The following is a 25057-nucleotide window of genomic DNA, read 5'->3' as shown; positions in this document are numbered from 1 at the left end:
ATAAGAACTTCAGATGAGAATATAAAACTCTAAATTTGAGGTAAGATAATGGATGAAAACAACATTGAGGGACTTAATGACCTATATACAGTGACATACTGTACAGAAAGTTCCCCAATTACCTATGAAACCCATGTTGGTTTTTGTGGAGACCATTCAGACAGCCAGACAGTAGTAACATGCAGCTGAAGTTACAATGTCACCTGCTCAGGCCCCAGAAATAGAATTATCTATAGTAGTTGGGGTTTACCATCACGACTCTAAAAATAGTTAGAAATAACCTAATTTTTTCCTTGAAAAGACTGTTGCCAAGTGGGTAAGGTAAAGGTGTACCAAGGCTTATGTTTTGGACTACACATCTTCCTCACAGACAACTGTTTTCCTGGATGCTTTGGGAGAACCTGCTATAGGACAGCTAACTGGGTCTAAACTTGAAATTTAAAACAAAAACAGAGGTGTCCTGACAACATGTGTCCAGAATTAAAGAAAAATAAAATGATAACAAAAATGAAAAAGAAACCTACCAGCATGATGCGAAGCTCCATTGACAATGCATACACATCGTGTCGAGGTTGTATTAAGGGGTGATGAAGAAGCAGCTGTGGTTGTGGTTACACTGGGGCTTACACTAGTTGCGTAAACAGTCGTGCTGCCTGGAACAGTCTCTGTTGTAGGAGTAAAAGAAGTTGTACCTCTAGATGTTGAGGGTAAAATAGTTGTGTTTAAAACAGAAGGATTTGAAATTGCAGTTGAAGAAAACGATGATCCTGTTACGACAACTGAGGTTGATGCAGCTGTGGTAGAGTATGTTGTTGGTCCCGATGTGACTATTTTTGGTGTTTTTGTTGTCATGATTGTGGCTGTTGTGGATTCAAATGCTGTTGTCTCTGCAGGTGTTGCAGCTGTTCCTTCAGTGGTAGTGAAAGGCCCAGATGTAATTTCAGTACTCACAGATGGTTTTGTTGTAACTGTGGTGGATCCTTGACCTGTTGTTTCAACATGTGGAACTGTGGTCGTGGTTTTAACAACAGCTGTGGTAGAGGATGTTGTTGGTCCCGATGTAACTATTTTTGGTGTTTTTGTTGTCATAAGTGTGGCTGTTGTGGATTCAAATGCTGTTGTCTCTGCAGGTGTTGCAGCTGTTCCTTTAGTGGTAGTGAAAGGCCCAGATGTAATTTCAGTACTCACAGATGGTTTTGATGTAACCGTGGTGGATCCTTGACCTGTTGTTTCAACATGTGGAACTGTGGTCGTGGTTTCAACAATAGGTGTGGTAGAGGATGTTGTTGGTCCCGATGTAACTATTTTTGGTGTTTTTGTTGTCAAAACTGTGGCTGTTGTGGATTCAAATGCTGTTGTCTCTGCAGGTGTTGTAGCTGTTCCTTCAGTGGTAGTGAAAGGCCCAGATGTAATTTCAGTACTCACAGATGGTTTTGATGTAACCGTGGTGGATCCTTGACCTGTTGTTTCAACATGTGGAACTGTGGTCGTGGTTTCAACAATAGGTGTGGTAGAGGATGTTGTTGGTCCCGATGTAACTATTTTTGGTGTTTTTGTTGTCATAAGTGTGGCTGTTGTGGATTCGAATGCTGTTGTCTCTGCAGGTGTTGCAGCTGTTCCTTTAGTGGTAGTGAAAGGCCCAGATGTAATTTCAGTACTCACAGATGGTTTTGATGTAACCGTGGTGGATCCTTGACCTGTTGTTTCAACATGTGGAACTGTGGTCGTGGTTTCAACAATAGGTGTGGTAGAGGATGTTGTTGGTCCCGATGTAACTATTTTTGGTGTTTTTGTTGTCATAAGTGTGGCTGTTGTGGATTCGAATGCTGTTGTCTCTGCAGGTGTTGCAGCTGTTCCTTTAGTGGTAGTGAAAGGCCCAGATGTAATTTCAGTACTCACAGATGGTTTTGTTGTAACTGTGGTGGATCCTTGACCTGTTGTTTCAACATGTGGAACTGTGGTCGTGGTTTCAACAACAGCTGTGGTAGAGGATGTTGTTGGTCCCGATGTAACTATTTTTGGTGTTTTTGTTGTCATGATTGTGGCTGTTGGGGATTCAAATGCTGTTGTCTCTGTGGGTGTTGTAGCTGTTCCTTCAGTGGTAGTGAAAGGCCCAGATGTAATTTCAGTACTCACAGATGGTTTTGTTGTAACTGTGGTGGATCCTTGACCTGTTGTTTCAACATGTGGAACTGTGGTCGTGGTTTCAACAACAGCTGTGGTAGAGGATGTTGTTGGTCCCGATGTAACTATTTTTGGTGTTTTTGTTGTCATAAGTGTGGCTGTTGTGGATTCAAATGCTGTTGTCTCTGCAGGTGTTGTAGCTGTTCCTTCAGTGGTAGTGAAAGGCCCAGATGTAATTTCAGTACTCACAGATGGTTTTGTTGTAACTGTGGTGGATCCTTGACCTGTTGTTTCAACATGTGGAACTGTGGTCGTGGTTTCAACAACAGCTGTGGTAGAGGATGTTGTTGGTCCCGATGTAACTATTTTTGGTGTTTTTGTTGTCATGATTGTGGCTGTTGGGGATTCAAATGCTGTTGTCTCTGCAGGTGTTGCAGCTGTTCCTTTAGTGGTAGTGAAAGGCCCAGATGTAATTTCAGTACTCACAGATGGTTTTGATGTAACCGTGGTGGATCCTTGACCTGTTGTTTCAACATGTGGAACTGTGGTCGTGGTTTCAACAATAGGTGTGGTAGAGGATGTTGTTGGTCCCGATGTAACTATTTTTGGTGTTTTTGTTGTCAAAACTGTGGCTGTTGTGGATTCAAATGCTGTTGTCTCTGCAGGTGTTGCAGCTGTTCCTTTAGTGGTAGTGAAAGGCCCAGATGTAATTTCAGTACTCACAGATGGTTTTGTTGTAACTGTGGTGGATCCTTGACCTGTTGTTTCAACATGTGGAACTGTGGTCGTGGTTTCAACAACAGCTGTGGTAGAGGATGTTGTTGGTCCCGATGTAACTATTTTTGGTGTTTTTGTTGTCAAAACTGTGGCTGTTGTGGATTCGAATGCTGTTGTCTCTGCAGGTGTTGTAGCTGTTCCTTCAGTGGTAGTGAAAGGCCCAGATGTAATTTCAGTACTCACAGATGGTTTTGATGTAACCATGTTGGATCCTTGACCTGTTGTTTCAACATGTGGAACTGTGGTCGTGGTTTCAACAACAGCTGTGGTAGAGGATGTTGTTGGTCCCGATGTAACTATTTTTGGTGTTTTTGTTGTCATAAGTGTGGCTGTTGTGGATTCAAATGCTGTTGTCTCTGCAGGTGTTGCAGCTTTTCCTTTAGTGGTAGTGAAAGGCCCAGATGTAATTTCAGTACTCACAGATGGTTTTGATGTAACCGTGGTGGATCCTTGACCCGTTGTTTCAACATGTGGAACTGTGGTCGTTGTTTCAACAACAGCTGTGGTAGAGGATGTTGTTGGTCCCGATGTAACTATTTTTGGTGTTTTTGTTGTCATGATTGTGGCTGTTGGGGATTCAAATGCTGTTGTCTCTGCAGGTGTTGCAGCTGTTCCTTCAGTGGTAGTGAAAGGCCCAGATGTAATTTCAGTACTCACAGATGGTTTTGTTGTAACTGTGGTGGATCCTTGACCTGTTGTTTCAACATGTGGAACTGTGGTCGTGGTTTCAACAACAGCTGTGGTAGAGGATGTTGTTGGTCCCGATGTAACTATTTTTGGTGTTTTTGTTGTCAAAACTGTGGCTGTTGTGGACTCGAATGCTGTTGTCTCTGCAGGTGTTGCAGCTGTTCCTTCAGTGGTAGTGAAAGGCCCAGATGTAATTTCAGTACTCACAGATGGTTTTGATGTAACCATGTTGGATCCTTGACCTGTTGTTTCAACATGTGGAACTGTGGTCGTTGTTTCAACAACAGCTGTGGTAGAGGATGTTGTTGGTCCCGATGTAACTATTTTTGGTGTTTTTGTTGTCATGATTGTGGCTGTTGTGGATTCAAATGCTGTTGTCTCTACAGGTGTTGCAGCTGTTCCTTCAGTGGTAGTGAAAGGCCCAGATGTAATTTCAGTACTCACAGATGGTTTTGTTGTAACTGTGGTGGATCCTTGACCTGTTGTTTCAACATGTGGAACTGTGGTCGTGGTTTCAACAACAGCTGTGGTAGAGGATGTTGTTGGTCCCGATGTAACTATTTTTGGTGTTTTTGTTGTCATGATTGTGGCTGTTGGGGATTCAAATGCTGTTGTCTCTGCAGGTGTTGCAGCTGTTCCTTCAGTGGTAGTGAAAGGCCCAGATGTAATTTCAGTACTCACAGATGGTTTTGTTGTAACTGTGGTGGATCCTTGACCTGTTGTTTCAACATGTGGAACTGTGGTCGTGGTTTCAACAACAGCTGTGGTAGAGGATGTTGTTGGTCCCGATGTAACTATTTTTGGTGTTTTTGTTGTCATGATTGTGGCTGTTGTGGATTCAAATGCTGTTGTCTCTGCAGGTGTTGCAGCTGTTCCTTTAGTGGTAGTGAAAGGCCCAGATGTAATTTCAGTACTCACAGATGGTTTTGATGTAACCGTGGTGGATCCTTGACCTGTTGTTTCAACATGTGGACCTGTGGTCGTGGTTTCAACAATAGGTGTGGTAGAGGATGTTGTTGGTCCCGATGTAACTATTTTTGGTGTTTTTGTTGTCAAAACTGTGGCTGTTGTGGATTCGAATGCTGTTGTCTCTGCAGGTGTTGCAGCTTTTCCTTTAGTGGTAGTGAAAGGCCCAGATGTAATTTCAGTACTCACAGATGGTTTTGATGTAACCGTGGTGGATCCTTGACCTGTTGTTTCAACATGTGGAACTGTGGTCGTTGTTTCAACAACAGCTGTGGTAGAGGATGTTGTTGGTCCCGATGTAACTATTTTTGGTGTTTTTGTTGTCATAAGTGTGGCTGTTGTGGATTCAAATGCTGTTGTCTCTGCAGGTGTTGCAGCTGTTCCTTTAGTGGTAGTGAAAGGCCCAGATGTAATTTCAGTACTCACAGATGGTTTTGTTGTAACTGTGGTGGATCCTTGACCTGTTGTTTCAACATGTGGAACTGTGGTCGTGGTTTCAACAACAGCTGTGGTAGAGGATGTTGTTGGTCCCGATGTAACTATTTTTGGTGTTTTTGTTGTCATAAGTGTGGCTGTTGTGGATTCAAATGCTGTTGTCTCTGCAGGTGTTGCAGCTGTTCCTTTAGTGGTAGTGAAAGGCCCAGATGTAATTTCAGTACTCACAGATGGTTTTGATGTAACCGTGGTGGATCCTTGACCTGTTGTTTCAACATGTGGAACTGTGGTCGTGGTTTCAACAACAGCTGTGGTAGAGGATGTTGTTGGTCCCGATGTAACTATTTTTGGTGTTTTTGTTGTCAAAACTGTGGCTGTTGTGGATTCGAATGCTGTTGTCTCTGCAGGTGTTGTAGCTGTTCCTTCAGTGGTAGTGAAAGGCCCAGATGTAATTTCAGTACTTACAGATGGTTTTGATGTAACCATGTTGGATCCTTGACCTGTTGTTTCAACATGTGGAACTGTGGTCGTGGTTTCAACAACAGCTGTGGTAGAGGATGTTGTTGGTCCCGATGTAACTATTTTTGGTGTTTTTGTTGTCATAAGTGTGGCTGTTGTGGATTCAAATGCTGTTGTCTCTGCAGGTGTTGCAGCTTTTCCTTTAGTGGTAGTGAAAGGCCCAGATGTAATTTCAGTACTCACAGATGGTTTTGATGTAACCGTGGTGGATCCTTGACCTGTTGTTTCAACATGTGGAACTGTGGTCGTTGTTTCAACAACAGCTGTGGTAGAGGATGTTGTTGGTCCCGATGTAACTATTTTTGGTGTTTTTGTTGTCATAAGTGTGGCTGTTGTGGATTCAAATGCTGTTGTCTCTGCAGGTGTTGCAGCTGTTCCTTTAGTGGTAGTGAAAGGCCCAGATGTAATTTCAGTACTCACAGATGGTTTTGTTGTAACTGTGGTGGATCCTTGACCTGTTGTTTCAACATGTGGAACTGTGGTCGTGGTTTCAACAACAGCTGTGGTAGAGGATGTTGTTGGTCCCGATGTAACTATTTTTGGTGTTTTTGTTGTCATAAGTGTGGCTGTTGTGGATTCAAATGCTGTTGTCTCTGCAGGTGTTGCAGCTGTTCCTTCAGTGGTAGTGAAAGGCCCAGATGTAATTTCAGTACTCACAGATGGTTTTGTTGTAACTGTGGTGGATCCTTGACCTGTTGTTTCAACATGTGGAACTGTGGTCGTGGTTTCAACAACAGCTGTGGTAGAGGATGTTGTTGGTCCCGATGTAACTATTTTTGGTGTTTTTGTTGTCATGATTGTGGCTGTTGTGGATTCAAATGCTGTTGTCTCTGCAGGTGTTGCAGCTGTTCCTTTAGTGGTAGTGAAAGGCCCAGATGTAATTTCAGTACTCACAGATGGTTTTGATGTAACCGTGGTGGATCCTTGACCTGTTGTTTCAACATGTGGAACTGTGGTCGTGGTTTCAACAACAGCTGTGGTAGAGGATGTTGTTGGTCCCGATGTAACTATTTTTGGTGTTTTTGTTGTCAAAACTGTGGCTGTTGTGGATTCAAATGCTGTTGTCTCTGCAGGTTTTGCAGCTGTTCCTTTAGTGGTAGTGAAAGGCCCAGATGTAATTTCAGTACTCACAGATGGTTTTGTTGTAACTGTGGTGGATCCTTGACCTGTTGTTTCAACATGTGGAACTGTGGTCGTGGTTTCAACAACAGCTGTGGTAGAGGATGTTGTTGGTCCCGATGTAACTATTTTTGGTGTTTTTGTTGTCAAAACTGTGGCTGTTGTGGATTCGAATGCTGTTGTCTCTGCAGGTGTTGTAGCTGTTCCTTCAGTGGTAGTGAAAGGCCCAGATGTAATTTCAGTACTCACAGATGGTTTTGATGTAACCATGTTGGATCCTTGACCTGTTGTTTCAACATGTGGAACTGTGGTCGTGGTTTCAACAACAGCTGTGGTAGAGGATGTTGTTGGTCCCGATGTAACTATTTTTGGTGTTTTTGTTGTCATAAGTGTGGCTGTTGTGGATTCAAATGCTGTTGTCTCTGCAGGTGTTGCAGCTTTTCCTTTAGTGGTAGTGAAAGGCCCAGATGTAATTTCAGTACTCACAGATGGTTTTGATGTAACCGTGGTGGATCCTTGACCTGTTGTTTCAACATGTGGAACTGTGGTCGTTGTTTCAACAACAGCTGTGGTAGAGGATGTTGTTGGTCCCGATGTAACTATTTTTGGTGTTTTTGTTGTCATAAGTGTGGCTGTTGTGGATTCAAATGCTGTTGTCTCTGCAGGTGTTGCAGCTGTTCCTTTAGTGGTAGTGAAAGGCCCAGATGTAATTTCAGTACTCACAGATGGTTTTGTTTTAACTGTGGTGGATCCTTGACCTGTTGTTTCAACATGTGGAACTGTGGTCGTGGTTTTAACAACAGCTGTGGTAGAGGATGTTGTTGGTCCCGATGTAACTATTTTTGGTGTTTTTGTTGTCATAAGTGTGGCTGTTGTGGATTCAAATGCTGTTGTCTCTGCAGGTGTTGCAGCTGTTCCTTTAGTGGTAGTGAAAGGCCCAGATGTAATTTCAGTACTCACAGATGGTTTTGTTGTAACTGTGGTGGATCCTTGACCTGTTGTTTCAACATGTGGAACTGTGGTCGTGGTTTCAACAACAGCTGTGGTAGAGGATGTTGTTGGTCCCGATGTAACTATTTTTGGTGTTTTTGTTGTCATGATTGTGGCTGTTGTGGATTCAAATGCTGTTGTCTCTGCAGGTGTTGCAGCTGTTCCTTTAGTGGTAGTGAAAGGCCCAGATGTAATTTCAGTACTCACAGATGGTTTTGATGTAACCGTGGTGGATCCTTGACCTGTTGTTTCAACATGTGGAACTGTGGTCGTGGTTTCAACAATAGGTGTGGTAGAGGATGTTGTTGGTCCCGATGTAACTATTTTTGGTGTTTTTGTTGTCAAAACTGTGGCTGTTGTGGATTCAAATGCTGTTGTCTCTGCAGGTGTTGCAGCTGTTCCTTCAGTGGTAGTGAAAGGCCCAGATGTAATTTCAGTACTCACAGATGGTTTTGTTGTAACTGTGGTGGATCCTTGACCTGTTGTTTCAACATGTGGAACTGTGGTCGTGGTTTCAACAACAGCTGTGGTAGAGGATGTTGTTGGTCCCGATGTAACTATTTTTGGTGTTTTTGTTGTCATAAGTGTGGCTGTTGTGGATTCAAATGCTGTTGTCTCTGCAGGTGTTGCAGCTTTTCCTTTAGTGGTAGTGAAAGGCCCAGATGTAATTTCAGTACTCACAGATGGTTTTGATGTAACCGTGGTGGATCCTTGACCTGTTGTTTCAACATGTGGAACTGTGGTCGTTGTTTCAACAACAGCTGTGGTAGAGGATGTTGTTGGTCCCGATGTAACTATTTTTGGTGTTTTTGTTGTCATAAGTGTGGCTGTTGTGGATTCAAATGCTGTTGTCTCTGCAGGTGTTGCAGCTGTTCCTTTAGTTCTAGTGAAAGGCCCAGATGTAATTTCAGTACTCACAGATGGTTTTGTTGTAACTGTGGTGGATCCTTGACCTGTTGTTTCAACATGTGGAACTGTGGTCGTGGTTTCAACAACAGCTGTGGTAGAGGATGTTGTTGGTCCCGATGTAACTATTTTTGGTGTTTTTGTTGTCATGATTGTGGCTGTTGTGGATTCAAATGCTGTTGTCTCTGCAGGTGTTGCAGCTGTTCCTTTAGTGGTAGTGAAAGGCCCAGATGTAATTTCAGTACTCACAGATGGTTTTGATGTAACCGTGGTGGATCCTTGACCTGTTGTTTCAACATGTGGAACTGTGGTCGTGGTTTCAACAATAGGTGTGGTAGAGGATGTTGTTGGTCCCGATGTAACTATTTTTGGTGTTTTTGTTGTCAAAACTGTGGCTGTTGTGGATTCAAATGCTGTTGTCTCTGCAGGTGTTGCAGCTGTTCCTTCAGTGGTAGTGAAAGGCCCAGATGTAATTTCAGTACTCACAGATGGTTTTGTTGTAACTGTGGTGGATCCTTGACCTGTTGTTTCAACATGTGGAACTGTGGTCGTGGTTTCAACAACAGCTGTGGTAGAGGATGTTGTTGGTCCCGATGTAACTATTTTTGGTGTTTTTGTTGTCAAAACTGTGGCTGTTGTGGATTCGAATGCTGTTGTCTCTGCAGGTGTTGTAGCTGTTCCTTCAGTGGTAGTGAAAGGCCCAGATGTAATTTCAGTACTCACAGATGGTTTTGATGTAACCATGTTGGATCCTTGACCTGTTGTTTCAACATGTGGAACTGTGGTCGTGGTTTCAACAACAGCTGTGGTAGAGGATGTTGTTGGTCCCGATGTAACTATTTTTGGTGTTTTTGTTGTCATAAGTGTGGCTGTTGTGGATTCAAATGCTGTTGTCTCTGCAGGTGTTGCAGCTTTTCCTTTAGTGGTAGTGAAAGGCCCAGATGTAATTTCAGTACTCACAGATGGTTTTGATGTAACCGTGGTGGATCCTTGACCTGTTGTTTCAACATGTGGAACTGTGGTCGTTGTTTCAACAACAGCTGTGGTAGAGGATGTTGTTGGTCCCGATGTAACTATTTTTGGTGTTTTTGTTGTCATAAGTGTGGCTGTTGTGGATTCAAATGCTGTTGTCTCTGCAGGTGTTGCAGCTGTTCCTTTAGTGGTAGTGAAAGGCCCAGATGTAATTTCAGTACTCACAGATGGTTTTGTTGTAACTGTGGTGGATCCTTGACCTGTTGTTTCAACATGTGGAACTGTGGTCGTTGTTTCAACAACAGCTGTGGTAGAGGATGTTGTTGGTCCCGATGTAACTATTTTTGGTGTTTTTGTTGTCATAAGTGTGGCTGTTGTGGATTCAAATGCTGTTGTCTCTGCAGGTGTTGCAGCTGTTCCTTTAGTGGTAGTGAAAGGCCCAGATGTAATTTCAGTACTCACAGATGGTTTTGTTGTAACTGTGGTGGATCCTTGACCTGTTGTTTCAACATGTGGAACTGTGGTCGTGGTTTCAACAACAGCTGTGGTAGAGGATGTTGTTGGTCCCGATGTAACTATTTTTGGTGTTTTTGTTGTCATAAGTGTGGCTGTTGTGGATTCAAATGCTGTTGTCTCTGCAGGTGTTGCAGCTGTTCCTTTAGTGGTAGTGTAAGGCCCAGATGTAATTTCAGTACTCACAGATGGTTTTGATGTAACCGTGGTGGATCCTTGACCTGTTGTTTCAACATGTGGAACTGTGGTCGTGGTTTCAACAATAGGTGTGGTAGAGGATGTTGTTGGTCCCGATGTAACTATTTTTGGTGTTTTTGTTGTCAAAACTGTGGCTGTTGTGGATTCAAATGCTGTTGTCTCTGCAGGTGTTGCAGCTGTTCCTTTAGTGGTAGTGAAAGGCCCAGATGTAATTTCAGTACTCACAGATGGTTTTGTTGTAACTGTGGTGGATCCTTGACCTGTTGTTTCAACATGTGGAACTGTGGTCGTGGTTTCAACAACAGCTGTGGTAGAGGATGTTGTTGGTCCCGATGTAACTATTTTTGGTGTTTTTGTTGTCAAAACTGTGGCTGTTGTGGATTCGAATGCTGTTGTCTCTGCAGGTGTTGTAGCTGTTCCTTCAGTGGTAGTGAAAGGCCCAGATGTAATTTCAGTACTCACAGATGGTTTTGATGTAACCATGTTGGATCCTTGACCTGTTGTTTCAACATGTGGAACTGTGGTCGTGGTTTCAACAACAGCTGTGGTAGAGGATGTTGTTGGTCCCGATGTAACTATTTTTGGTGTTTTTGTTGTCATAAGTGTGGCTGTTGTGGATTCAAATGCTGTTGTCTCTGCAGGTGTTGCAGCTTTTCCTTTAGTGGTAGTGAAAGGCCCAGATGTAATTTCAGTACTCACAGATGGTTTTGATGTAACCGTGGTGGATCCTTGACCTGTTGTTTCAACATGTGGAACTGTGGTCGTTGTTTCAACAACAGCTGTGGTAGAGGATGTTGTTGGTCCCGATGTAACTATTTTTGGTGTTTTTGTTGTCATAAGTGTGGCTGTTGTGGATTCAAATGCTGTTGTCTCTGCAGGTGTTGCAGCTGTTCCTTTAGTGGTAGTGAAAGGCCCAGATGTAATTTCAGTACTCACAGATGGTTTTGTTGTAACTGTGGTGGATCCTTGACCTGTTGTTTCAACATGTGGAACTGTGGTCGTGGTTTCAACAACAGCTGTGGTAGAGGATGTTGTTGGTCCCGATGTAACTATTTTTGGTGTTTTTGTTGTCATGATTGTGGCTGTTGGGGATTCAAATGCTGTTGTCTCTGCAGGTGTTGCAGCTGTTCCTTTAGTGGTAGTGAAAGGCCCAGATGTAATTTCAGTACTCACAGATGGTTTTGATGTAACCGTGGTGGATCCTTGACCTGTTGTTTCAACATGTGGAACTGTGGTCGTGGTTTCAACAATAGGTGTGGTAGAGGATGTTGTTGGTCCCGATGTAACTATTTTTGGTGTTTTTGTTGTCAAAACTGTGGCTGTTGTGGATTCAAATGCTGTTGTCTCTGCAGGTGTTGCAGCTGTTCCTTTAGTGGTAGTGAAAGGCCCAGATGTAATTTCAGTACTCACAGATGGTTTTGTTGTAACTGTGGTGGATCCTTGACCTGTTGTTTCAACATGTGGAACTGTGGTCGTGGTTTCAACAACAGCTGTGGTAGAGGATGTTGTTGGTCCCGATGTAACTATTTTTGGTGTTTTTGTTGTCAAAACTGTGGCTGTTGTGGATTCGAATGCTGTTGTCTCTGCAGGTGTTGTAGCTGTTCCTTCAGTGGTAGTGAAAGGCCCAGATGTAATTTCAGTACTCACAGATGGTTTTGATGTAACCATGTTGGATCCTTGACCTGTTGTTTCAACATGTGGAACTGTGGTCGTGGTTTCAACAACAGCTGTGGTAGAGGATGTTGTTGGTCCCGATGTAACTATTTTTGGTGTTTTTGTTGTCATAAGTGTGGCTGTTGTGGATTCAAATGCTGTTGTCTCTGCAGGTGTTGCAGCTTTTCCTTTAGTGGTAGTGAAAGGCCCAGATGTAATTTCAGTACTCACAGATGGTTTTGATGTAACCGTGGTGGATCCTTGACCCGTTGTTTCAACATGTGGAACTGTGGTCGTTGTTTCAACAACAGCTGTGGTAGAGGATGTTGTTGGTCCCGATGTAACTATTTTTGGTGTTTTTGTTGTCATGATTGTGGCTGTTGGGGATTCAAATGCTGTTGTCTCTGCAGGTGTTGCAGCTGTTCCTTCAGTGGTAGTGAAAGGCCCAGATGTAATTTCAGTACTCACAGATGGTTTTGTTGTAACTGTGGTGGATCCTTGACCTGTTGTTTCAACATGTGGAACTGTGGTCGTGGTTTCAACAACAGCTGTGGTAGAGGATGTTGTTGGTCCCGATGTAACTATTTTTGGTGTTTTTGTTGTCAAAACTGTGGCTGTTGTGGACTCGAATGCTGTTGTCTCTGCAGGTGTTGCAGCTGTTCCTTCAGTGGTAGTGAAAGGCCCAGATGTAATTTCAGTACTCACAGATGGTTTTGATGTAACCATGTTGGATCCTTGACCTGTTGTTTCAACATGTGGAACTGTGGTCGTTGTTTCAACAACAGCTGTGGTAGAGGATGTTGTTGGTCCCGATGTAACTATTTTTGGTGTTTTTGTTGTCATGATTGTGGCTGTTGTGGATTCAAATGCTGTTGTCTCTACAGGTGTTGCAGCTGTTCCTTCAGTGGTAGTGAAAGGCCCAGATGTAATTTCAGTACTCACAGATGGTTTTGTTGTAACTGTGGTGGATCCTTGACCTGTTGTTTCAACATGTGGAACTGTGGTCGTGGTTTCAACAACAGCTGTGGTAGAGGATGTTGTTGGTCCCGATGTAACTATTTTTGGTGTTTTTGTTGTCATGATTGTGGCTGTTGGGGATTCAAATGCTGTTGTCTCTGCAGGTGTTGCAGCTGTTCCTTCAGTGGTAGTGAAAGGCCCAGATGTAATTTCAGTACTCACAGATGGTTTTGTTGTAACTGTGGTGGATCCTTGACCTGTTGTTTCAACATGTGGAACTGTGGTCGTGGTTTCAACAACAGCTGTGGTAGAGGATGTTGTTGGTCCCGATGTAACTATTTTTGGTGTTTTTGTTGTCATGATTGTGGCTGTTGTGGATTCAAATGCTGTTGTCTCTGCAGGTGTTGCAGCTGTTCCTTTAGTGGTAGTGAAAGGCCCAGATGTAATTTCAGTACTCACAGATGGTTTTGATGTAACCGTGGTGGATCCTTGACCTGTTGTTTCAACATGTGGACCTGTGGTCGTGGTTTCAACAATAGGTGTGGTAGAGGATGTTGTTGGTCCCGATGTAACTATTTTTGGTGTTTTTGTTGTCAAAACTGTGGCTGTTGTGGATTCGAATGCTGTTGTCTCTGCAGGTGTTGCAGCTTTTCCTTTAGTGGTAGTGAAAGGCCCAGATGTAATTTCAGTACTCACAGATGGTTTTGATGTAACCGTGGTGGATCCTTGACCTGTTGTTTCAACATGTGGAACTGTGGTCGTTGTTTCAACAACAGCTGTGGTAGAGGATGTTGTTGGTCCCGATGTAACTATTTTTGGTGTTTTTGTTGTCATAAGTGTGGCTGTTGTGGATTCAAATGCTGTTGTCTCTGCAGGTGTTGCAGCTGTTCCTTTAGTGGTAGTGAAAGGCCCAGATGTAATTTCAGTACTCACAGATGGTTTTGTTGTAACTGTGGTGGATCCTTGACCTGTTGTTTCAACATGTGGAACTGTGGTCGTGGTTTCAACAACAGCTGTGGTAGAGGATGTTGTTGGTCCCGATGTAACTATTTTTGGTGTTTTTGTTGTCATAAGTGTGGCTGTTGTGGATTCAAATGCTGTTGTCTCTGCAGGTGTTGCAGCTGTTCCTTTAGTGGTAGTGAAAGGCCCAGATGTAATTTCAGTACTCACAGATGGTTTTGATGTAACCGTGGTGGATCCTTGACCTGTTGTTTCAACATGTGGAACTGTGGTCGTGGTTTCAACAACAGCTGTGGTAGAGGATGTTGTTGGTCCCGATGTAACTATTTTTGGTGTTTTTGTTGTCAAAACTGTGGCTGTTGTGGATTCGAATGCTGTTGTCTCTGCAGGTGTTGTAGCTGTTCCTTCAGTGGTAGTGAAAGGCCCAGATGTAATTTCAGTACTTACAGATGGTTTTGATGTAACCATGTTGGATCCTTGACCTGTTGTTTCAACATGTGGAACTGTGGTCGTGGTTTCAACAACAGCTGTGGTAGAGGATGTTGTTGGTCCCGATGTAACTATTTTTGGTGTTTTTGTTGTCATAAGTGTGGCTGTTGTGGATTCAAATGCTGTTGTCTCTGCAGGTGTTGCAGCTTTTCCTTTAGTGGTAGTGAAAGGCCCAGATGTAATTTCAGTACTCACAGATGGTTTTGATGTAACCGTGGTGGATCCTTGACCTGTTGTTTCAACATGTGGAACTGTGGTCGTTGTTTCAACAACAGCTGTGGTAGAGGATGTTGTTGGTCCCGATGTAACTATTTTTGGTGTTTTTGTTGTCATAAGTGTGGCTGTTGTGGATTCAAATGCTGTTGTCTCTGCAGGTGTTGCAGCTGTTCCTTTAGTGGTAGTGAAAGGCCCAGATGTAATTTCAGTACTCACAGATGGTTTTGTTGTAACTGTGGTGGATCCTTGACCTGTTGTTTCAACATGTGGAACTGTGGTCGTGGTTTCAACAACAGCTGTGGTAGAGGATGTTGTTGGTCCCGATGTAACTATTTTTGGTGTTTTTGTTGTCATAAGTGTGGCTGTTGTGGATTCAAATGCTGTTGTCTCTGCAGGTGTTGCAGCTGTTCCTTTAGTGGTAGTGAAAGGCCCAGATGTAATTTCAGTACTCACAGATGGTTTTGTTGTAACTGTGGTGGATCCTTGACCTGTTGTTTCAACATGTGGAACTGTGGTCGTGGTTTCAACAACAGCTGTGGTAGAGGATGTTGTTGGTCCCGATGTAACTATTTTTGGTGTTTTTGTTGTCATGATTGTGGCTGTTGTGGATTCAAATGCTGTTGTCTCTGCAGGTGTTGCAGCTGTTCCTTTAGTGGTAGTGAAAGGCCCAGATGTAATTTCAGTACTCACAGATGGTTTTGATGTAACCGTGGTGGATCCTTGACCTGTTGTTTCAACATGTGGAACTGTGGTCGTGGTTTCAACAACAGCTGTGGTAGAGGATGTTGTTGGTCCCGATGTAACTATTTTTGGTGTTTTTGTTGTCAAAACTGTGGCTGTTGTGGATTCAAATGCTGTTGTCTCTGCAGGTTTTGCAGCTGTTCCTTTAGTGGTAGTGAAAGGCCCAGATGTAATTTCAGTACTCACAGATGGTTTTGTTGTAACTGTGGTGGATCCTTGACCTGTTGTTTCAACATGTGGAACTGTGGTCGTGGTTTCAACAACAGCTGTGGTAGAGGATGTTGTTGGTCCCGATGTAACTATTTTTGGTGTTTTTGTTGTCAAAACTGTGGCTGTTGTGGATTCGAATGCTGTTGTCTCTGCAGGTGTTGTAGCTGTTCCTTCAGTGGTAGTGAAAGGCCCAGATGTAATTTCAGTACTCACAGATGGTTTTGATGTAACCATGTTGGATCCTTGACCTGTTGTTTCAACATGTGGAACTGTGGTCGTGGTTTCAACAACAGCTGTGGTAGAGGATGTTGTTGGTCCCGATGTAACTATTTTTGGTGTTTTTGTTGTCATAAGTGTGGCTGTTGTGGATTCAAATGCTGTTGTCTCTGCAGGTGTTGCAGCTTTTCCTTTAGTGGTAGTGAAAGGCCCAGATGTAATTTCAGTACTCACAGATGGTTTTGATGTAACCGTGGTGGATCCTTGACCTGTTGTTTCAACATGTGGAACTGTGGTCGTTGTTTCAACAACAGCTGTGGTAGAGGATGTTGTTGGTCCCGATGTAACTATTTTTGGTGTTTTTGTTGTCATAAGTGTGGCTGTTGTGGATTCAAATGCTGTTGTCTCTGCAGGTGTTGCAGCTGTTCCTTTAGTGGTAGTGAAAGGCCCAGATGTAATTTCAGTACTCACAGATGGTTTTGTTTTAACTGTGGTGGATCCTTGACCTGTTGTTTCAACATGTGGAACTGTGGTCGTGGTTTTAACAACAGCTGTGGTAGAGGATGTTGTTGGTCCCGATGTAACTATTTTTGGTGTTTTTGTTGTCATAAGTGTGGCTGTTGTGGATTCAAATGCTGTTGTCTCTGCAGGTGTTGCAGCTGTTCCTTTAGTGGTAGTGAAAGGCCCAGATGTAATTTCAGTACTCACAGATGGTTTTGTTGTAACTGTGGTGGATCCTTGACCTGTTGTTTCAACATGTGGAACTGTGGTCGTGGTTTCAACAACAGCTGTGGTAGAGGATGTTGTTGGTCCCGATGTAACTATTTTTGGTGTTTTTGTTGTCATGATTGTGGCTGTTGTGGATTCAAATGCTGTTGTCTCTGCAGGTGTTGCAGCTGTTCCTTTAGTGGTAGTGAAAGGCCCAGATGTAATTTCAGTACTCACAGATGGTTTTGATGTAACCGTGGTGGATCCTTGACCTGTTGTTTCAACATGTGGAACTGTGGTCGTGGTTTCAACAATAGGTGTGGTAGAGGATGTTGTTGGTCCCGATGTAACTATTTTTGGTGTTTTTGTTGTCAAAACTGTGGCTGTTGTGGATTCAAATGCTGTTGTCTCTGCAGGTGTTGCAGCTGTTCCTTCAGTGGTAGTGAAAGGCCCAGATGTAATTTCAGTACTCACAGATGGTTTTGTTGTAACTGTGGTGGATCCTTGACCTGTTGTTTCAACATGTGGAACTGTGGTCGTGGTTTCAACAACAGCTGTGGTAGAGGATGTTGTTGGTCCCGATGTAACTATTTTTGGTGTTTTTGTTGTCATAAGTGTGGCTGTTGTGGATTCAAATGCTGTTGTCTCTGCAGGTGTTGCAGCTTTTCCTTTAGTGGTAGTGAAAGGCCCAGATGTAATTTCAGTACTCACAGATGGTTTTGATGTAACCGTGGTGGATCCTTGACCTGTTGTTTCAACATGTGGAACTGTGGTCGTTGTTTCAACAACAGCTGTGGTAGAGGATGTTGTTGGTCCCGATGTAACTATTTTTGGTGTTTTTGTTGTCATAAGTGTGGCTGTTGTGGATTCAAATGCTGTTGTCTCTGCAGGTGTTGCAGCTGTTCCTTTAGTTCTAGTGAAAGGCCCAGATGTAATTTCAGTACTCACAGATGGTTTTGTTGTAACTGTGGTGGATCCTTGACCTGTTGTTTCAACATGTGGAACTGTGGTCGTGGTTTCAACAACAGCTGTGGTAGAGGATGTTGTTGGTCCCGATGTAACTATTTTTGGTGTTTTTGTTGTCATGATTGTGGCTGTTGTGGATTCAAATGCTGTTGTCTCTGCAGGTGTTGCAGCTGTTCCTTTAGTGGTAGTGAAAGGCCCAGATGTAATTTCAGTACTCACAGATGGTTTTGATGTAACCGTGGTGGATCCTTGACCTGTTGTTTCAACATGTGGAACTGTGGTCGTGGTTTCAACAATAGGTGTGGTAGAGGATGTTGTTGGTCCCGATGTAACTATTTTTGGTGTTTTTGTTGTCAAAACTGTGGCTGTTGTGGATTCAAATGCTGTTGTCTCTGCAGGTGTTGCAGCTGTTCCTTCAGTGGTAGTGAAAGGCCCAGATGTAATTTCAGTACTCACAGATGGTTTTGTTGTAACTGTGGTGGATCCTTGACCTGTTGTTTCAACATGTGGAACTGTGGTCGTGGTTTCAACAACAGCTGTGGTAGAGGATGTTGTTGGTCCCGATGTAACTATTTTTGGTGTTTTTGTTGTCAAAACTGTGGCTGTTGTGGATTCGAATGCTGTTGTCTCTGCAGGTGTTGTAGCTGTTCCTTCAGTGGTAGTGAAAGGCCCAGATGTAATTTCAGTACTCACAGATGGTTTTGATGTAACCATGTTGGATCCTTGACCTGTTGTTTCAACATGTGGAACTGTGGTCGTGGTTTCAACAACAGCTGTGGTAGAGGATGTTGTTGGTCCCGATGTAACTATTTTTGGTGTTTTTGTTGTCATAAGTGTGGCTGTTGTGGATTCAAATGCTGTTGTCTCTGCAGGTGTTGCAGCTTTTCCTTTAGTGGTAGTGAAAGGCCCAGATGTAATTTCAGTACTCACAGATGGTTTTGATGTAACCGTGGTGGATCCTTGACCTGTTGTTTCAACATGTGGAACTGTGGTCGTTGTTTCAACAACAGCTGTGGTAGAGGATGTTGTTGGTCCCGATGTAACTATTTTTGGTGTTTTTGTTGTCATAAGTGTGGCTGTTGTGGATTCAAATGCTGTTGTCTCTGCAGGTGTTGCAGCTGTTCCTTTAGTGGTAGTGAAAGGCCCAGATGTAATTTCAGTACTCACAGATGGTTTTGTTGTAACTGTGGTGGATCCTTGACCTGTTGTTTCAACATGTGGAACTGTGGTCGTTGTTTCAACAACAGCTGTGGTAGAGGATGTTGTTGGTCCCGATGTAACTATTTTTGGTGTTTTTGTTGTCATAAGTGTGGCTGTTGTGGATTCAAATGCTGTTGTCTCTGCAGGTGTTGCAGCTGTTCCTTTAGTGGTAGTGAAAGGCCCAGATGTAATTTCAGTACTCACAGATGGTTTTGTTGTAACTGTGGTGGATCCTTGACCTGTTGTTTCAACATGTGGAACTGTGGTCGTGGTTTCAACAACAGCTGTGGTAGAGGATGTTGTTGGTCCCGATGTAACTATTTTTGGTGTTTTTGTTGTCATAAGTGTGGCTGTTGTGGATTCAAATGCTGTTGTCTCTGCAGGTGTTGCAGCTGTTCCTTTAGTGGTAGTGTAAGGCCCAGATGTAATTTCAGTACTCACAGATGGTTTTGATGTAACCGTGGTGGATCCTTGACCTGTTGTTTCAACATGTGGAACTGTGGTCGTGGTTTCAACAATAGGTGTGGTAGAGGATGTTGTTGGTCCCGATGTAACTATTTTTGGTGTTTTTGTTGTCAAAACTGTGGCTGTTGTGGATTCAAATGCTGTTGTCTCTGCAGGTGTTGCAGCTGTTCCTTTAGTGGTAGTGAAAGGCCCAGATGTAATTTCAGTACTCACAGATGGTTTTGTTGTAACTGTGGTGGATCCTTGACCTGTTGTTTCAACATGTGGAACTGTGGTCGTGGTTTCAACAACAGCTGTGGTAGAGGATGTTGTTGGTCCCGATGTAACTATTTTTGGTGTTTTTGTTGTCAAAACTGTGGCTGTTGTGGATTCGAATGCTGTTGTCTCTGCAGGTGTTGTAGCTGTTCCTTCAGTGGTAGTGAAAGGCCCAGATGTAATTTCAGTACTCACAGATGGTTTTGATGTAACCATGTTGGATCCTTGACCTGTTGTTTCAACATGTGGAACTGTGGTCGTGGTTTCAACAACAGCTGTGGTAGAGGATGTTGTTGGTCCCGATGTAACTATTTTTGGTGTTTTTGTTGTCATAAGTGTGGCTGTTGTGGATTCAAATGCTGTTGTCTCTGCAGGTGTTGCAGCTTTTCCTTTAGTGGTAGTGAAAGGCCCAGATGTAATTTCAGTACTCACAGATGGTTTTGATGTAACCGTGGTGGATCCTTGACCTGTTGTTTCAACATGTGGAACTGTGGTCGTTGTTTCAACAACAGCTGTGGTAGAGGATGTTGTTGGTCCCGATGTAACTATTTTTGGTGTTTTTGTTGTCATAAGTGTGGCTGTTGTGGATTCAAATGCTGTTGTCTCTGCAGGTGTTGCAGCTGTTCCTTTAGTGGTAGTGAAAGGCCCAGATGTAATTTCAGTACTCACAGATGGTTTTGTTGTAACTGTGGTGGATCCTTGACCTGTTGTTTCAACATGTGGAACTGTGGTCGTGGTTTCAACAACAGCTGTGGTAGAGGATGTTGTTGGTCCCGATGTAACTATTTTTGGTGTTTTTGTTGTCAAAACTGTGGCTGTTGTGGATTCGAATACTGTTGTCTCTGCAGGTGTTGTAGCTGTTCTTTCAGTGGTAGTGAAAGGCCCAGATGTAATTTCAGTACTCACAGATAGTTTTGATGTAACCATGTTGGATCCTTGACCTGTTGTTTCAACATGTGGAACTGTGGTTGTGATTTCAACAACAGCTGTGGTAGAGGATGTTGTTGGTCCCGATGTAACTATTTTTGGTGTTTTTGTTGTCAAAACTGTGGCTGTTGTGGATTCGAATGCTGTTGTCTCTGCAGGTGTTGTAGCTGTTCCTTTAGTGGTAGTGAAAGGCCCAGATGTAATTTCAGTACTCACAGATGGTTTTGATGTAACTGTGGTGGATCCTTGACCTGTTGTTTCAACATGTGGAACTGTGGTCGTGGTTTCAACAACAGGTGTGGTAGAGGATGTTGTTGGTCCCGATGTAACTATTTTTGGTGTTTTTGTTGTCAAAACTGTGGCTGTTGTGGATTCAAATGCTGTTGTCTCTGCAGGTGTTGCAGCTGTTCCTTTAGTGGTAGTGAAAGCCCCAGATGTAATTTCAGTACTCACAGATGGTTTTGTTGTAACTGTGGTGGATCCTTGACCTGTTGTTTTAACATGTGGAACTGTGGTCGTGGTTTCAACAATAGGTGTGGTAGAGGATGTTGTTGGTCCCGATGTAACTATTTTTGGTGTTTTTGTTGTCATAAGTGTGGCTGTTGTTGATTCAAATGCTGTTGTCTCTGCAGGTGTTGCAGCTGTTCCTTTAGTGGTAGTGAAAGGCCCAGATGTAATTTCAGTACTCACAGATGGTTTTGTTGTAACTGTGGTGGATCCTTGACCTGTTGTTTCAACATGTGGAACTGTGGTCGTGGTTTCAACAACAGCTGTGGTAGAGGATGTTGTTGGTCCCAATGTAACTATTTTTGGTGTTTTTGTTGTCATAACTGTGGCTGTTGTGGATTCGAATGCTGTTGTCTCTGCAGGTGTTGCAGCCTTTCCTTTAGTGGTAGTGAAAGGCCCAGATGTAATTTCAGTACTCACAGATGGTTTTGATGTAACCGTGGTGGATCCTTGACCTGTTGTTTCAACATGTGGAACTGTGGTCGTGGTTTCAACAACAGCTGTGGTAGAGGATGTTGTTGGTCCCGATGTAACTATTTTTGGTGTTTTTGTTGTCATAAGTGTGGCTGTTGTGGATTCAAATGCTGTTGTCTCTGCAGGTGTTGCAGCTGTTCCTTTAGTGGTAGTGAAAGGCCCAGATGTAATTTCAGTACTCACAGATGGTTTTGTTGTAACTGTGGTGGATCCTTGACCTGTTGTTTCAACATGTGGAACTGTGGTCGTGGTTTCAACAACAGCTGTGGTAGAGGATGTTGTTGGTCCCGATGTAACTATTTTTGGTGTTTTTGTTGTCATAACTGTGGCTGTTGTGGATTCGAATGCTGTTGTCTCTGCAGGTGTTGTAGCTGTTCCTTTAGTGGTAGTGAAAGGCCCAGATGTAATTTCAGTACTCACAGATGGTTTTGATGTAACCGTGGTGGATCCTTGACCTGTTGTTTTAACATGTGGAACTGTGGTCGTGGTTTCAACAACAGCTGTGGTAGAGGATGTTGTTGGTCCCGATGTAACTATTTTTGGTGTTTTTGTTGTCATAAGTGTGGCTGTTGTGGATTCAAATGCTGTTGTCTCTGCAGGTGTTGCAGCTGTTCCTTTAGTGGTAGTGAAAGGCCCAGATGTAATTTCAGTACTCACAGATGGTTTTGATGTAACCGTGGTGGATCCTTGACCTGTTGTTTCAACATGTGGAACTGTGGTCGTTGTTTCAACAACAGCTGTGGTAGAGGATGTTGTTGGTCCCGATGTAACTATTTTTGGTGTTTTTGTTGTCATAAGTGTGGCTGTTGTGGATTCAAATGCTGTTGTCTCTGCAGGTGTTGCAGCTTTTCCTTTAGTGGTAGTGAAAGGCCCAGATGTAATTTCAGTACTCACAGATGGTTTTGTTGTAACTGTGGTGGATCCTTGACCTGTTGTTTCAACATGTGGAACTGTGGCCGTGGTTTCAACAACAGCTGTGGTAGAGGATGTTGTTGGTCCCGATGTGGTTTTGGTTACACTGGGGTTTACACTTGTTGCGTAAACAGTCGTGCTGCCTGGAAGTGTCTCTGTTATGGGAGCAATAGAAGTTGAACCTGTAGATGTTGAAGATAAAATAGTTGTGTTTAAAACAGAAAGCTTTGTAATTACAGTTGAGGAAAATGATGATCCAGTTACAACAACTGAGGTTGATGCAGATGTGGTAGAGGATGTTGTTAGTCCCGATGTAACTATTTTTGGTGTTTTTGTTGTCATAAGTGTGGCTGTTGTTGATTCAAATGCTGTTGTCTCTGCAGGTGTTGTAGCTGTTCCTTTAGTGGTAGTGAAAGGCCCAGATGTAATTTCAGTACTCACAGATGGTTTTGATGTAACCGTGGTGGATCCTTGACCTGTTGTTTCAACATGTGGAACTGTGGTCGTTGTTTCAACAACAGCTGTGGTAGAGGATGTTGTTGGTCCCGATGTAACTATTTTTGGTGTTTTTGTTGTCATAACTGTGGCTGTTGTGGATTCGAATGCTGTTGTCTCTGCAGGTGTTGCAGCTGTTCCTTTAGTGGTAGTGAAAGGCCCAGATGTAATTTCAGTACTCACAGATGGTTTTGATGTAACCGTGGTGGATCCTTGACCTGTTGTTTCAACATGTGGAACTGTGGTCGTTGTTTCAACAACAGCTGTGGTAGAGGATGTTGTTGGTCCCGATGTAACTATTTTTGGTGTTTTTGTTGTCATAACTGTGGCTGTTGTGGATTCGAATGCTGTTGTCTCTGCAGGTGTTGCAGCTGTTCCTTCAGTGGTAGTGAAAGGCCCAGATGTAATTTCAGTACTCACAGATGGTTTTGTTGTAACTGTGGTGGATCCTTGACCTGTTGTTTCAACATGTGGAACTGTGGTCGTGGTTTCAACAACAGCTGTGGTAGAGGATGTTGTTGGTCCCGATGTAACTATTTTTGGTGTTTTTGTTGTCATAACTGTGGCTGTTGTGGATTCGAATGCTGTTGTCTCTGCAGGTGTTGTAGCTGTTCCTTTAGTGGTAGTGAAAGGCCCAGATGTAATTTCAGTACTCACAGATGGTTTTGTTGTAACTGTGGTGGATCCTTGACCTGTTGTTTCAACATGTGGAACTGTGGTCGTGGTTTCAACAACAGCTGTGGTAGAGGATGTTGTTGGTCCCGATGTAACTATTTTTGGTGTTTTTGTTGTCATAAGTGTGGCTGTTGTGGATTCAAATGCTGTTGTCTCTGCAGGTGTTGCAGCTGTTCCTTCAGTGGTAGTGAAAGGCCCAGATGTAATTTCAGTACTCACAGATGGTTTTGTTGTAACTGTGGTGGATCCTTGACCTGTTGTTTCAACATGTGGAACTGTGGTCATGGTTTCAACAACAGCTGTGGTAGAGGATGTTGTTTGTCCCGATGTAACTATTTTTGGTGTTTTTGTTGTCAAAACTGTGGCTGTTGTGGATTCAAATGCTGTTGTCTCTGCAGGTGTTGCAGCTGTTCCTTTAGTGGTAGTGAAAGGCCCAGATGTAATTTCAGTACTCACAGATGGTTTTGTTGTAACTGTGGTGGATCCTTGACCTGTTGTTTCAACATGTGGAACTGTGGTCGTGGTTTCAACAACAGCTGTGGTAGAGGATGTTGTTGGTCCCGATGTAACTATTTTTGGTGTTTTTGTTGTCAAAACTGTGGCTGTTGTGGATTCAAATGCTGTTGTCTCTGCAGGTGTTGCAGCTGTTCCTTCAGTGGTAGTGAAAGGCCCAGATGTAATTTCAGTACTCACAGATGGTTTTGTTGTAACTGTTGTGGATCCTTGACCTGTTGTTTCAACATGTGGAACTGTGGTTGTTGTTTCAACAACAGCTGTGGTAGAGGATGTTGTTGGTCCCGATGTAACTATTTTTGGTGTTTTTGTTGTCATAACTGTGGCTGTTGTGGATTCAAATGCTGTTGTCTCTGCAGGTGTTGCAGCTGTTCCTTTAGTGGTAGTGAAAGGCCCAGATGTAATTTCAGTACTCACAGATGGTTTTGATGTAACCGTGGTGGATCCTTGACCTGTTGTTTCAACATGTGGAACTGTGGTCGTTGTTTCAACAACAGCTGTGGTAGAGGATGTTGTTGGTCCCGATGTAACTATTTTTGGTGTTTTTGTTGTCATAACTGTGGCTGTTGTGGATTCGAATGCTGTTGTCTCTGCAGGTGTTGTAGCTGTTCCTTTAGTGGTAGTGAAAGGCCCAGATGTAATTTCAGTACTCACAGATGGTTTTGATGTAACCGTGGTGGATCCTTGACCTGTTGTTTCAACATGTGGAACTGTGGTCGTTGTTTCAACAACAGCTGTGGTAGAGGATGTTGTTGGTCCCGATGTAACTATTTTTGGTGTTTTTGTTGTCATAAGTGTGGCTGTTGTGGATTCGAATGCTGTTGTCTCTGCAGGTGTTGTAGCTGTTCCTTTAGTGGTAGTGAAAGGCCCAGATGTAATTTCAGTACTCACAGATGGTTTTGATGTAACTGTGGTGGATCCTTGACCTGTTGTTTCAACATGTGGAACTGTGGTCGTGGTTTCAACAACAGCTGTGGTAGAGGATGTTGTTGGTCCCGATGTGACTATTTTTGGTGTTTTTGTTGTCATGATTGTGGCTGTTGTGGATTCAAATGCTGTTGTCTCTGTGGGTGTTGTAGCTGTTCCTTTAGTGGTAGTGAAAGGCCGAGATGTAATCTCTGTAACTTCTGGTGTGGTTAGTTTTGCCGATGTGGTTTCATATTCAAATGTAGTATTTAATGGAGATGTAGTACTAATAACTGTGACAAAATACAATGACATGACATTAAAACATGCATATAATTCCATAATACAATTCAATTTTCTCAATATTTCTCAATACTCTATTTATTTCTTTGAGAAATGATCAGTT

General features: G+C 43.1%; 1 protein-coding gene across 1 annotated transcript in view; it reads right to left on the bottom strand.

Moving 5' to 3' along the window:
• Nucleotides 1-25057, bottom strand: part of LOC146394270 (uncharacterized) — a 62686-nt gene that overhangs the window by 15373 nt on the left and 22256 nt on the right. The window contains exon 30 of the mRNA XM_084923505.1: nucleotides 525-24944. Coding sequence (XP_084779631.1) covers nucleotides 525-24944 — 24420 coding nt within the window. The remainder of the gene's footprint in view (nucleotides 1-524; nucleotides 24945-25057) is intronic.

This window comes from Perissodus microlepis, chromosome 1 (genome assembly GCF_051167445.1).
Source record: "Perissodus microlepis isolate ML-2025 ecotype Zambia chromosome 1, ASM5116744v1, whole genome shotgun sequence".
In the NCBI taxonomy this organism is placed as follows: Eukaryota; Metazoa; Chordata; class Actinopteri; order Cichliformes; family Cichlidae; genus Perissodus; species Perissodus microlepis.
The sequence above is the reverse complement of the archived record's forward strand: the minus strand, read 5'-3'. Positions and strand labels throughout refer to the sequence as shown.